This window comes from Neolamprologus brichardi, chromosome 1, assembly GCF_056152115.1.
Source record: "Neolamprologus brichardi isolate AB-2024 chromosome 1, ASM5615211v1, whole genome shotgun sequence".
Taxonomy (NCBI): Eukaryota; Metazoa; Chordata; class Actinopteri; order Cichliformes; family Cichlidae; genus Neolamprologus; species Neolamprologus brichardi.
Genome location: NC_142104.1, coordinates 40,091,656 through 40,105,452, shown reverse-complemented (window position 1 = coordinate 40,105,452; position 13,797 = coordinate 40,091,656). Strand labels below are relative to the sequence as shown.

Sequence of the window (13,797 nt, the reverse complement as noted above, 5' to 3'; positions counted from 1 at the left end):
CTTGAGAGAAGCGTGGCAGTAGATGTACTCTGAGTTTGTGGAGTCTCACACGTCTTTGTAGAATGTCAGTTAAAACCAATATCACTGCAACATGAGAGCTAATTTAGTAAATCAGTAGGTAGATAACTATTTACACTGCTCAAAAAACTTCTTTACATTGTGGAATTCAGCTTTTAGTGGACGATCGATTCAAAATCTCGCCAAAAATCTGAGCTAAACTTTGAAATCACAGATCCAAATTGTGTCATAATGTGGTTAAATGGTGTGTATTGTCCTCGTGTCCCTGTATACACGCCCACTGACATCTGGGCAGCTCCTAATGAGCTGACAGATGTTCGTATTACCTGGATCAGGGCGTCAGTGAGCTCCTGGACAGTTTTTGGTGGATTTGGATGCACCGATGCATAAGATCCCAGTCAGTGGCATCGATGCCTTCAGCTAAGAGCTGCCTGCCCACTCTGGTCACGTGAGGCAGGGCTTTGTCCTGCACCAGTAGGGACACAGGACAGTGCCTAAGGTCCGAAGCCAGGTTTGGTACCAGGATTTCATCCAGCCACCAGGTAGCAGTACTGACCAACCTGCAGGACCCTTTTTATTTTGGCTCTCTACCTTGCAATATAAAGCACCTTGGTCCTTTGTTCTGTAAGGTAGCACTTATATAGCGCCTTAGCACGATATAAATGGAATAAAGTAATACGCGTCCCCATCGCTCTCCCAGTGCCTGACTGGTCATGGCAGACGACCTGTTTCACGTTTTTACATCCTAACGTGTTTTTTAGTTTCTTAGTCTATCATTACGTTTCTGTTTAGCTGCTGAAGCAACAGAAACATCATCACTGAGCAGCTAACTGCCCCTCTTCCAAAGTCAGAATCTCAGTGCTGTATGTCAAGGGTTGTCATGTTGTCCACCAGGTGGCAGTGCAGTATCATAAAGCATCCACAGTTTGCTCTTTTGTCATCCATCTTGTTCCACCTCATATTCAAGACTGCAGGTTCCCTTCTGTTTTCAGCCAGTGGACGCTCGCCTGTCAGAGTAGTCGGGGTCATATTTATATTTATTTTCTATGCTGAAGCATCGTAATGCGGGTCATTTTTAAATTGTTGCACACAACCCAGTCAGACTGCACCTGTCACAGTTAAACTCGGAGGCAATGAAAGCAGCATTTAGTCGTGAGTATCGGGCTCGTGAATCCTCATGTTTTTAAGTTAAACTCATGTCATTTCACTTTATTAGAAGATGCTGTGCCAGTGTTTCGACCCACAGCCATCTTCAGCCATCTTTAACCATCCTGTTTGAACAGCACCTTCAGTCAGGGCCGCTTCACAGACTGATTCCTAAAGCACACATTTGTAGTTGATGACTCTTCTTCTGCACTACGTCCGCCTTAGACAAGAACAAGAAATGATCAAACCTAATCTACACTTTACTGTGGCTCATAGTAACACTAGTGATTTATTTATTTTTTTTATTTCCTCAGAGTTGTTGTCTATGCCGGCAGTAAAACGATTTTCTGTGTCGTTTGCAAAGCATCCGACTAATGGTACGTCTGCTTCTTTCAAGTATTTTTCCACTTCACCTACCTTTGTCTTGCATGTCTTCAAACTTTTTTATAATTTTTTTTTTTACCTTGGATTTTTTTTATTTATTTTGTTTTTTCCACATGGCCCTCCAACATTCCAGGTTTCCATTATCTTTTTATTTCTAATTATTTTAATTATATTTTTGTTTACCCATACACTTTGGACTTTTCTAACACTACCTGACATTCTCTCTCTAACCAGGGTTCCCACTAGTTTGTAAAATATAGTAAAGTAAATCCAGAGACAGGGAATGTCAGAGAATCATACAAAGACCAAATGGGACTGAAAAATAAAACATCTTGTTATTGCTGCTGGTCTGCTTTTCAAACTACCAAGTAGAGGAGGGATGTCCAGGAGAAGTGGAGTAGACTGTGCAGCACAGTTTGCCTTCTGTTTGAACAGCACATATCAGTTTATATAGGTCCCCAGCAGTGCTGATGTAGTTTGGTCCTGACCAGGAGACTCACAGGTTTGAGATCGCTGGGCCAGGGGAAACAAAAACGTCTGAATGACAACAATCACAAATAATTTTTTTTAATTTTTTCATCAACCCTGCCTTATCAGAGGGCTGTTTTATTTATTGTTGGATTACAAAAAGTTTTGAGGACTTGCAACAGACAAAGAAGGCTCAGAAATGAAGCAGAATCTTTTACTGTAGGTCAAAAAGCCACAATTGCAATTTCTGTTCAGCTAATTAAGAACCAGTCAGATGTTTACCAGCCAAAGTCTCACGACTCCCTGTGAGGGTCTGTCTGTAGCAGACGACAGGAGATAGATCCGCGTCACCTTCAGGTGCCGGAGCTGCCGGAGTCAGGAAATAGGATCCATCTGACAAAGCTCCAAGATTCTTTTCCTCATTCCTCATCTCGATCGCATGCTCTTTCTCTCTGTCGTCATGTTCAGTGTAGCACTCGTTAGGAAGATTTTGATTGGTCACACGTGTTGCCAACTCTGGAGTATGTCATTTCATCTGTCTGTCAGCTCAACTTCACGTGGAACAGGTTTGTTAAATTAGAAGACAGCGTGTAGCAGTGATACTGTTAAAACAGCAAGAACACAAATCATGTTTTAAACTTCTCACGTCTTTTATTTTGGGCCTGTTGTCATTTAATATCTTACTAAATTAACCCAGTTCAGTGTTTAAGTTCTTGGATTTATTCATTTTTCATGTTTCATCTTATTTTTTTACAAAGTTGGAAGAACGATGTAGAAGTCGAGCTGAAGTCGGCGTGCGTTCCATTTACAATACCACCACCGTTTATTTGCTCATGCAGACCCTACGATTTTCAACTTAAGCAAACATGCTGCTGTTCAGTCCTCCAACATCGTTGTGCACCTTCTTCTTCTTCTTCTTCATTTCGGTTGCGTGGCTCAAAACATTGAATTTACCTGAATAGTAAAATAATACCATTTTCCGTGAGAGGCTGCTCCGGCTCCATCGACTCTCTGAAACAATCTCTCTGCCGCCTCAGATGTGGTCCCAAATAAACTGCCCCACTGACATCAGGAAATATGCATGAAGGCAGTTTCAACTCCTGGATCAAACCATTAAATTCTCCTTGCTGCTGCTTTCTCTTGAGAACTGGATGAACCCAGAATTGTGCATATTTAGAGAATTTCCTGTTGCTTATTTGCAGCACGCTTGGTGTTTCATGGCCTTTACACAGAAAAGAACAATTCCCAGTCTCGTCCTCACAGTGAGGAACACACCATATAGTCTTTTATTTATGTTTTAAGGTTATTGAATGGAAATGTGTTTGTATATTATGAATACATCTTCCAACAAATGAATGCATTCTTGTTAACTTGGAATTTATCAAGTCACATTTCCTCGCCATCTTGAACACAGTAGCAGATATGGACAAGTCCACATTCGTAGCATGCCAGATTAGTTATTGCCAATATTGCTACTTAAAGTCAGCAAATTGGACATGTGGGAGGGAGAAATCTGCAAAAGCTGGTAGTAAGCTAACATGGTGCCAGCTAACGTTGGGCTAGAGTGTCCTAAACATCACACTTTGATACACAGTTTGATTACAGAGTTTATTTACTAAGTGTAAAAGTCCAACAATGTTAGTGAAACTGTCTTTGAAAAGGATCTAATGCCTGTAATAGCAGCTAACAGCAGCTAACAGAGGCTAACAGCGGCTAACAGCGGCTAACAGACTCACACACTGGCAAAAAGCCTTACCGCTTACTCAGCGACAAGCTCAGGATGTTCTCAACAAAACGCCTCAGCGTCGCTGTCATTGGACAGAAATGAGCTTTGCTGACTCGTCTTCTCATTTTGGACTCCATGTCTCAGAGTAAACAGACGCTCAGCTTGAATTAAAGGGGCCAAGAATACACAATTCAGTTGACTGCAGTCTGCTGACATCTAGCCAATGTATCTGCATAATGAAGAGCACTTGCTAGCTGTGAATACACCAGACTCTATAATCTAGCATCAGTGCAATCAGACATCAAGAAGGCATTATTAGAGGGAGCTTTTGGTTAAAGTTCAGCGCCTCTATAGGATCATTCCTAAAGAGAACATGAAAGCAACTTCTGACTGGTAAACATCTGTCAAATCTGTGTTAACACTGTAACACGGTGCTGAGGTACATTACATTCTCTAGCATTAATCAGCTGTTAAAAAGAAAAAGCTGCAGTTCACTAAATGATCTTCCCACCTTCTCAGTTTCCTCAGTTAGAAAGCAGCAGAAGATTGTAAAGAGCTCAGGGTGGGAACCCTGTTTAACATCCCACATACAGTCTGCAGATTGATCACCATTACCCCAATAATTCAGTTATTGCCTTTTTTTATTTCCCCCCTCCCAGTCAATAGGTGTGTGTGTGTGTGTGTGCGTGTGTGTGTGTGTGTGCATGCGTACACGTAACATATACACCTGTGGTCCTTATCATAGAGGTTGTCAGCTGAGCTCATTGTTCAAACAATAATCAGTGTTTAACCCGTCCCTTCTTTCCTCTGAGCTCAGCCTCGGTGATTTTAAACCTGCAACTTTTCCTCCTGGTTTGCTCGTCCAGTCACAGCCGATCAAACCAGGATAAGCTCCTACCGGCAAACTGGGAAAGGCTTAAGGCTTGGCTCATCCCATCTCCTTTGTCTGTTGGGTTTTCCCTTTTAAATTCATTAGCACACAGATGATATCATTGCTCACAAAACCTGAACCTTTCTTTTCCACTGCTTTGTGACGGGTGTTGAGTCAGGGGAGCTGTAGTCACCCTAGCACCACATGCTCTGGACCACATGCTGGTGTGCTCGGCTGGCTTTTCTGTCCTCCAAGGAACTGGTTTAAATGGGTTTAATAGACCTGTAGTTGGGATTTATATGGATTTCTCATCTGGGTTGAGCGGTTTCTTTCGTCTTGCTTGTGTAACTAGTGCGATGGCTGAAGGAGTTGTTGCTTTGGGGGCAGGTTTCTGTGAACATCACACACGAAGACTCTATTTAAACGTTTAAAATCGCCCACTTTCTTGCAGACACTGACAAACCCTGAATGAGTTTCTCCTGGTGTTGTTCACATACAGTATGTCATTCACCACAGGAACACAAGATGACACCTCCACCGTTGCAGTGGCCCCATCACGCTGGTGCACTGCGGCAGGTACGAGCACCCCGCACTCCCCCCGCCCCGCGTTGGCGTTTTTGTGTTGCAGAGTAACCGAGCGGCGTGGCCGGGTGGCCCCGCTGCGGACAGTAGACGTAGCATTTAACAGCTCCTGGCGTCTTTCTTTGGAGAGGTGGTGTCAGATTTGGGCTCTGCGCTTCCTGTTAACGTCCTGCGTCACTCTTGCTCCTTCGCGGGTTCTCATGGTTTCTGTTACCACAGCTGTTTTAACGTTGAGACGCCGCAAAGGAGCAACATGTGTGTTTGTGTCTTATTGCTTTGTTTTTCCTTTTTTTCCTTTTTCCTCTTGCTTTAAGCTTTACTAAAACGCTTGACGATCTGCCGCTTTTTTCTTTTTCCCGACCTTTGGCTGTGTGGCAGCCAGGAGACGCTGCTGGCTGCTGCTTGTCATTTTAGAGTTTCCCCTCATGCACACATCTTTCCTCTGTTCCACCCGCCTCCCGCCGAGCTCTTATTTCTCCTCTCATCTGTGTCGTACTTCAGTGCTTCTCTCTCCCCCCTTCCTTGCTTAAAACCTCTCGTTTCATGTCTTTTGTACTGCTCCCACCCCCCTCCCCTCTCCGACCACTGCTCTGTCCTTTCTCGCTCTCCCTCTTCTTCTTTAGAGCCCCTGGAGGAGCACCACGTGGCCCAGTTGTTGAGGCGTTTCTCCACCGACCTCAGCCTGGGCCGCCACCTCTCTCTGGACCGGGCACTGGCCCACCACCTCAACCAGTGCTCCTACCACCTCCGCCTCTTCCGAAACTGGCTCATCTCCGGCCACGATCCCCTAGAGTACCTCCACGGTCAGCCCCTGGCCCCGCCCTCCATACCCCAGCCTCATGCTCTGTTACAGCCACAGCTCGCGGTTTAGTTGGGACTGTGCTTGTTCTGTGGTTGACTCTCATGCTTTGCCTCTTGATGTTTCTGCATGCTTGCCTGTTTCTGTGGTTATGCAGATTGCAAGCTGGAGTCGTGTGAGCTGTCGGGGGTTTTGTGGGGGGCATCATTGTTTTGCAGCTACTGTCCTTCCTCTCTGAGGTGGTTGCTGCCTCTCAGGTTTTGATTGCCTTTTTCTTTAGAATAATATCACATTTTTTCCAATTTAGCTGAAACTACAAGTTAAAAGTAAGGTTTCACCTAACAGCCCTAAATAATCTCTCGTGTATGTTAATAACAGTTAGCACTGCAATTGCCATAAGCCAGCCCGCCCCCCTCCCAGTAAGTTGTGTAGTCTCAGCGTCAGCTCGTGGGCCTCTGGTCACTGTCCTCTCATTGGTCAGTCACCAGATTTACTCCAATAAGCAGCAACACTGTTAGACTTTCCCACAGGTGAGTTGACGGCGCAGGCCTGTGCAGCACCCTCTTTGTACTGCGCTGTCTGTTCAGGTTTCCATGTGCCATCCCAACACACGACCACCGCCACACGTGTGCGTTTGGGGTCAGCTGTTCGGGTTCGTGGGAATGCCAGTCGCCCTTCCACCTGACCTTAACCAGCATGTGATTCCTGCTTGTTTGCTGTACATGTGGCGTACACTCACCACCCCCTCCCCCCAGCCCGTGCAGCCGAGCGCAGTACGAACACCCTCTGTGGAGGTTGTGGAAGGCCGGGGCAGGCTGCAGTTTGATGCTTTGTGTTTGTGAACGGCTCTGGTGAAATGCGGCTTGGTTGTGAACTAACAGCGGATGAAGCGCCTTGGATGACGAGTCGGGGCTGAGCTGCGGTCTGGACGGCTTTGACTGCTAACGTGCTGCTGTCGCAGCTGTGTAACGGGACTGAGCAGAAGGGCTGACGTTCTGTATTTTTTGCGACCTGCTTGCTTTTGCAAATCCCGCGAGACGTCTGAGATACGTAGACTCGTTCTGTTTTTGATATGGTGTCATGTTGTCTTGGCGTCCAGCATGGTTTTTTGCAACTTGCCTGGGTCGAAATGAACCACGGAGGCTGGCGGGAGTCCACACGGGGTTAGAGCCTGTACTGAAGCAGGAGCAGGATTTCAGAGCACTTTTTTTTAGGTGTAGTGATGGGTGGCGTTGGGGGCAGTGGTGTTGGGTGTCAGCTGAAGTGGTTCTGCCTGCTCTTCTTCTGACTCCCTGGGCAGACTCAGGGCTGATGGGCCTGCTGGCTTCCTATCTCTCTTCTGCCGCAGGCTTTGAAGGATGCTCCATGGTGCCCTCCATCTATCCTCTGGAGACGCTGCACAACTCACTGTCTCTGAAACAGGTTAGCGAGTTCCTCACGAGCGTGTGCCAGAACGCGGGGGATCCACACACTAGGACCACCAGAGGTAAGACACACAAACCAACACACTCCTGTTTGTATTTATAGACATCGTAGCCACACCTGACTACGCTCAGCCTGACCTGCGATCCCTCCGTCTCTTTGTAGCTTTGTCAGCCATGTTTGGCGCACACAGCCAGCCGTCAGTAGACTCGTACATCCCTCAAAGGGTCCTCTCTTCCTCCATCTCGCTCAGATCTCGTTCTGACAGGCCTCCTTGGTGTGAGTATCGCAGCACATCCTCCATCTCTCAGGATCTGACATTTCTAGGTTTCTCTGCTGTGTCACTTCCAGATGTTTGGGGATTATTTATGGAAGCCAAGTTGTCCCTTACAGCCTGTTTTAAACTAAGCTCACAGTCTTTGTATTTATCTATTTTTGTGATAAAGACTGCAGAACCCAGTGAACCGACCAGAGACCCACCCATGTGGGTTTTTCAGGGGCGATACACTTGGATTCAAATAAAACTTTAATCATTTGTGATGCATGTGAACAGCAAGGAGGAAATAGACTATTTAAAACTATAGAAATTGGTAGTATCAGTAATATTTATATATTCAGCAATGAGTGTGACAGGAACAACAGATAAAAATTAGCATCCTTCTAAGTCGATGAACACGGTGAACCTAAGTGTTCATGTTGCGTCTAATTTTCTTTGTCTTCATATAATTTAACTGTTTCTTTGTTTTTTTACCACTTTCATGGCTTCATCAAAAAACATATTAAACGATTGTTATGACAATTGTGGTTTACCTGCAGTTGTTTTGGCTACTGGCTAACTTAGCCATTAGCGTAATTTTACCCTTTTGCTGTTTAATTTTATTTACACAACACCAAATCACAACAACAGTCGCCTCAAGGTGCTTTATACTGTAAGGTCGACCCTACAATAATACATACAGAGAAAAACCCAGCAATCATATGAGCCCCTATGAGCAAGCAGTTTGGTGACAGTGGGAAGAAAAACTCCCTTTTAACAGGAAGAAACCTCCAGCAGAACCAGGCTCAGGGAGGGGCGGGGCCATCTGCTGTGATTGGTTGGGGTGAGAGAAGGAAGACAGGATAAAGACATGCTGTGGAGGAGAGACAGAGATGTTAGCATAGCCTTAGCAACTGTAATCTGAAAACTGCTAAATACAAACCACAGCACAGAGGAGTGATCCCTAGAACCAGTGTGCACAGGCTTCCTCTGCAGATCAGACCTTCTTTTCTGTCCCTGCAGACAGCAGCGGTCCATCCAGTACCGTATCCAGCGCTGGGCCCTCCTCTCCCACCACGGCTGACACCTCCCCAAGGTTCAGCTTCAGCGATAAGATCTCCCTCACTCCTCAGAGCAGCGAGGAAACCCACTCATCTCAAAACCTTTCTGCTCAGCTGGCACCTGCGGTTGAGTCACCAGCCCACGAATCAACCGACTCTGCTGTTCCAAACCTCGCCGAAGTCCTTTTGACTCCAAATAACTCACCAGAAGATGATCCGGAGCCGTGTGCAGTCACCGACCAGAAGCCCGACAACCCTGCACCACCGCTGGAAGGGGAAGAGGGGCCTTCGTTAGCTGCCGATCCCTCGGATCCCAGCCTCAGGCCTCCATGCTCGGCTTTAGCTGAACTCTCTCTGGGTCGGCTGGAGGGTTACTGCCTCCCGGGCTCCCTGCCTGTGCTGCTGGAGCTCAGAGAGAGCAGCAGCGAGGCAGGCTCCAGCTCCCAGACACCCCAGTCCCCAGAGGGGCCTGACGAATTCTTTGACACCCATGAGTCCATGGAGTTGTGGATGGACAGTCCAGAAAGCCTCCTACATCAAGAGACGCCCCTGGAGGCTGGACGCACTAACACGGGCGAGCCGTAGAGCAACACTGGGGCAACTGCTGTGGTTCGAGCATTCATCATTAATATGAACAGCGTAGTATTGAACTGAGCTACAACTATCCAGGCCTTCCCTTTTCTCTCTTGTGACTCTGATGAGGGATCTCGGGCAGCTCTGTGTTGGAGAATCAGATGACAGTGCCGTACATGCTGCTCATCGCCTGCTCGGTCCTCTGGTTCAGTCCATCCACAGGTGAAGATGGGACAGCTTGGAGAAGGTCAAGCTAAATAGAAAAGCTTTTTGTTACTGTCACTTGTTCGCTGTTATAAATGACTTTGTTTGAATGATTGTAGACAAGGGGTCTAAAATGTGCTATTAGGCTAAAAGCTTGAGCTAAATGAGGCTGAAAAGCTGCAGAAAATTGTCCAAGATGATTTTCTTTTTTTCTTGATTTATTGTGACCATAAAGTTACTGATTAACGGAGCTTTAAATTGTGTTACGTGTGCTGGATGTATATCTACTCTCACAGTACCAGTTTTCAGGGCATGTTGGTGTGGCTAATGATCGTTAGCGATCAGCGAGCTTTGTTTGTTCCTCAGTACAGGAACTAAAAGATCAAACACAGACTCTGAAAAATACAATCAGCAAATCTTCTGCTTTTCGTCAATCTGCAGCGTCCCTCCAGTGCCGGGCGTCCGTGGCACTGCATGTTTGATTTTTAAAGAGGCTGAAACTGAGTGGAAGTGTTCAGTCTCCGGATCAAACCATGTGTGCACTGCTTACTGCCAAAGTCCTCAAGCCTCATTACAAAGTTAATATAATCAGTAGGAAATGATAGAGGAAATATTTATTTTGAAACGGCATCTAAAAACAGAAGTCTGTATTTTTAATACCCACACATCGGATATGGAATCGTAGCACAGCTACTGTGTATATTTGTGTTTTTGTAAAGTTACGATGTGATGCAGGAAGGATCCGAAAGCTAATCTTTCATGTCATCACTGAACAAACGGGAGGGGCATTTTACATTCGGTGTGCTTTTTAATGTGGCGACCAGTTATGTAGCAGCCGTGTGCGTGGAGGCAGGCGCACGCGCTTGATTCAGGTAGTCGAGGATGCTGACGTGCAATTGCGTGTTCAATCAGTCCGGTTTCATGTTACATCACAAAGTACTGCAGGTGAAATCCATGACTGTGAGTTTGGGAAACTCTGACCTGTCTGTGTGTGCAGAATAAAAAACGTGACACCAGTGTGGCCCCGCTGTCTTCTTGAGCTCATGTTTTTTGTGCACGATGGGTTCGTTTATGTCCTTCTGACTTACTTATAGCGTGCAGGTTCTATCCCTCAGATATATAGACGTCATCCATTTCACTCCACACAGTCGCATTGAAGCTGAAGTTGCATGTAGCCAAACTGTTGGGCGCAAAAGAGAATTAAATCTCCAAACTAACGACCACTCAGGAACGAGCTGTCCCAGCCTGGCAGTGGGGCGAGTGCCCCCAGACGTTTATTCTCCATGGTCGCTGATGGGTTCCCAGAACCCATGTTGCTGAACAGAATGTGGTTGTGTGGATCATTGATGCAAACGGGGAACGAAGGCCGAATGCTCCGATCCAACAGAGGGGCTGCTGCACCATCAAAGATGGCGCTGGCACGGCTGGCAGCCTTAACCCAATTTCCCCTCGGGATGAATAAAGTATGATCAATCAATCAATCAAAAAAAAGTCTGATGCTGGTTGTGGTAAAAAGGTGTAATAGTGTTAGCGTTAGTAAATGCCTGTTAATTTAAATTGACTTGAGACAGCCGGGGTGGCTTCGCCCCCCCTAGCGACTGTAAACTGGATACGTAAGAAGATGCTTTCAATCTACTGCCAAGCCGTTATTCAAGGTTTTCAAGTTGATGTCAGGACTTGCAGGTTGTTCCACTCTAAACATAATGTTGTTTTCTTTATGATATTTTTCTCTATGCATGGAGCACGTTGTAAATTTAAAAAAAAAAAAAAGTGGGGCAAGGTTCAGAGGCTCCAGCGCTCTTCAGGACTCTGAGTCTCTTGTCACCGTGGAGGTCAGCGCCGTGAGTGATGAGCTGGAGAACAGAAGTGCAGAGGAACGTAGGCGATGGGGATATTTTATGAATGGAAAAATTTCATCTGCACCATTTCCAGGTGTTTGATGAACACACTCAGGTAAAGAGTAGCACGATTCTCTCTTAAATGTTCCCAAAAGCTTCTTCTCTTTTCAGGAATACAAAGACATCTCAGTCACCAAGTCCTGTTAATGTCCAGGGTTGCGATGTTCAGGTGATGTGTTAGAAAGTCCATGAAGTGAGGTGTATTTAAAGTCATTGTCGCCTTGCTGCCATTGTCTTTGGATTTTTCCTTTGGATTTCTGTTGAGACTATTTTCAGCCCAATGAGTTTGGATAGAAAAGCGTATGAAATTCTTTAAGTTGCTTGAAGATGTTTCACCTCTCATCCGAGAAAAAGCTTCAAGCAACTTAAAGAAGTCCAAGCTCCTTAGACTACGATGACCTGGATGACTGAGAACCTTCACTGACTGTAGAAAGTTTTCTGCTCTCATTGGTTCAGCCCATCAGTCTTTCTCAAGTTGTTGCACCTCCGTCCTGGAAAGGACCCGATATTTTTTGAACATTTGATTTTCCTGAAGTCCTATATTCTAGGACCTAGAATATAGTTCCTCATGTATCCGCCTGCCTGCCTGTAACTGTTGTGCCAATCTATAGCAGAGCCAGGACCAGAGCTAAGTGACTATATTTGGATGAAGTTATTAGCTCGGCACCCCATTCAGTCAAACCAAAGCATTAAAAAGGAAAATCGCCCAGTGTAAACTTGAAGGAGTGCTTCTGTATCAGCTGTTTTATATGCGTAAACTAATCTTCTGACATTCATCACCATGCAAGGCCTGAAACATTAGTGATTTATGAGTGATCAGTGGGTCCAAAACATAAGTCTAACGGAGAAAGTGTTAACGCTAGACGATTTAATACGCCAACGCTGAAGTGGCCAAAACTGTAGTTTACTCTGTGCTGCTTGAGGTTGGCTCCAAACGTCAGTCTATGTTGCAATGGTAGTTAAAGTCTTACAGCCCAGTACAGGAGCAGTTCAGGCTGATAATTACTGGTGTCCCAGTTGGAGTCTGCTGGGCTTCATCCACTACTTCAAGTCGTTAAACTGGACCTTTTTATCGGGTTTTGGATTATCTGACTAATACTATGACCTGCTGTGTGCTACAGACTTTTGTGTGAGTATAATTTGTCTGTTACTTAGTATTAATTAGCCTATATGTGTCTGCTGCACCTGTGCAGTTTAGTAATGCAGCTTTGCTAACTAGCATGCTAACTCCACACTTTCATTTGTAAGGTAACTTCTGCCTCCAAAAACAAGATTTGGACAAAATCCTGAAGTTTCCAAAACAAATGGGAACATCATGCTGTCTGTGGATTCACTGACCTTTGACAGGTCAGATATGACGGTTTACAGTTAACAGGCTTAGAGTAACCAGCTAGGCACAAATCTGCTTCAGAGGAGTACGTGGTTCTTTCCAGCTCCGAAGCAAAGGGAAACATCCACATCTATTGTTCCCTCTATTCTCCAGCCTGATCCTGTGACCCAGCGAGTGATGTCATTGCTGCATCCATTCATCAGATTATCACAGCGAGGATTGTCCTCCAGCTTCCAGGCTGCTCCTTCCCCTAGGATGGTACCATCTTCAGACTCCACGGTGTCTAGGAATCACTGCCGTATCTGTTTGCTTTGTTTTGGTTGATAAATGGCTCCTATCACCAGTGGAGGGCCTCGGCACTCCAATCCAGCATAATTTGGGGCTCTTAAACTTTTATTTTTATTTTTAAAGGGTTCATCAAGCAGAACGAAGCCCAGATTGTTCCAGTGTCTGCACCGCAGAGTGTCAAGATGAATCCACAGGAGCTAAATCCACACTAAGGCCACGAGGAAGGAAAAGTAGTCTATGAGTGGTTCATAAACTTAACCATTCATCACTTATAAAGGCATATAAAAGTGTAAAGCCTTAAACAAACTGACTCTATTTAATTAGAATATATTAGGATTTCTTTTAGCTTTTACAGTAACCAGTTTCCATGGCTCGCGGTTCTCACTGCTTTGCACCTGAGAGTCTTAGAAACCCTTTAACAGCACGTGGGGTGTATCATGTGGGGTATCACTGGATGAACCAAGGTTTTAATGGTTTGATTACGATGTGGTTGTTTCAGAAGCTGTGTCTGGCATTAGTGGTGTTATGTGGTGGTTTCCACCCATTTTTACTGAGGGGGTAGCCAGAGTTGGTCCGCAAACATGATTCAGACCGAAATAAAAGGTTTTGCCAGAGCGGTCTGAAAGCTTTGTTCTCTGGTGATGAACTCTACTGATCCTATGACCTTTCTTATTGTGCCAAGATAACTAATTGTCAACACATTAATGTCTTCATAGAGGAAGACTCCCAATTATTGAAAAACATCTCCCCATAAACAAGCTGGACTGTCAT

The 13,797-nt window shown here is 45.5% G+C and overlaps 1 protein-coding gene across 7 annotated transcripts in view; it reads left to right on the top strand.

Moving 5' to 3' along the window:
- The window catches only part of ppip5k1a (diphosphoinositol pentakisphosphate kinase 1a), a 31,724-nt gene extending 21,198 nt beyond the window's left edge, over positions 1-10,526 (top strand). For 2 of the 7 annotated variants that reach the window (XM_087842003.1, XM_087841998.1), the window contains 3 exons: positions 7,343-7,480; positions 7,582-7,695; positions 8,696-10,526. In XM_087842003.1, coding sequence (XP_087698129.1) covers positions 7,343-7,480; positions 7,582-7,695; positions 8,696-9,318 — 875 coding nt within the window. In that variant the 3' untranslated portion in view covers positions 9,319-10,526. Of the gene's footprint in view, positions 1-1,478; positions 1,542-5,129; positions 5,190-5,818; positions 5,999-7,342; positions 7,481-7,581; positions 7,696-8,695 lie in introns of all 7 variants that reach the window. The other 5 variants (XM_087841969.1, XM_087841975.1, XM_087841978.1 and 2 more) reach the window with 5 other exon arrangements.
- The last annotated feature ends 3,271 nt before the right edge of the window (positions 10,527-13,797 follow it).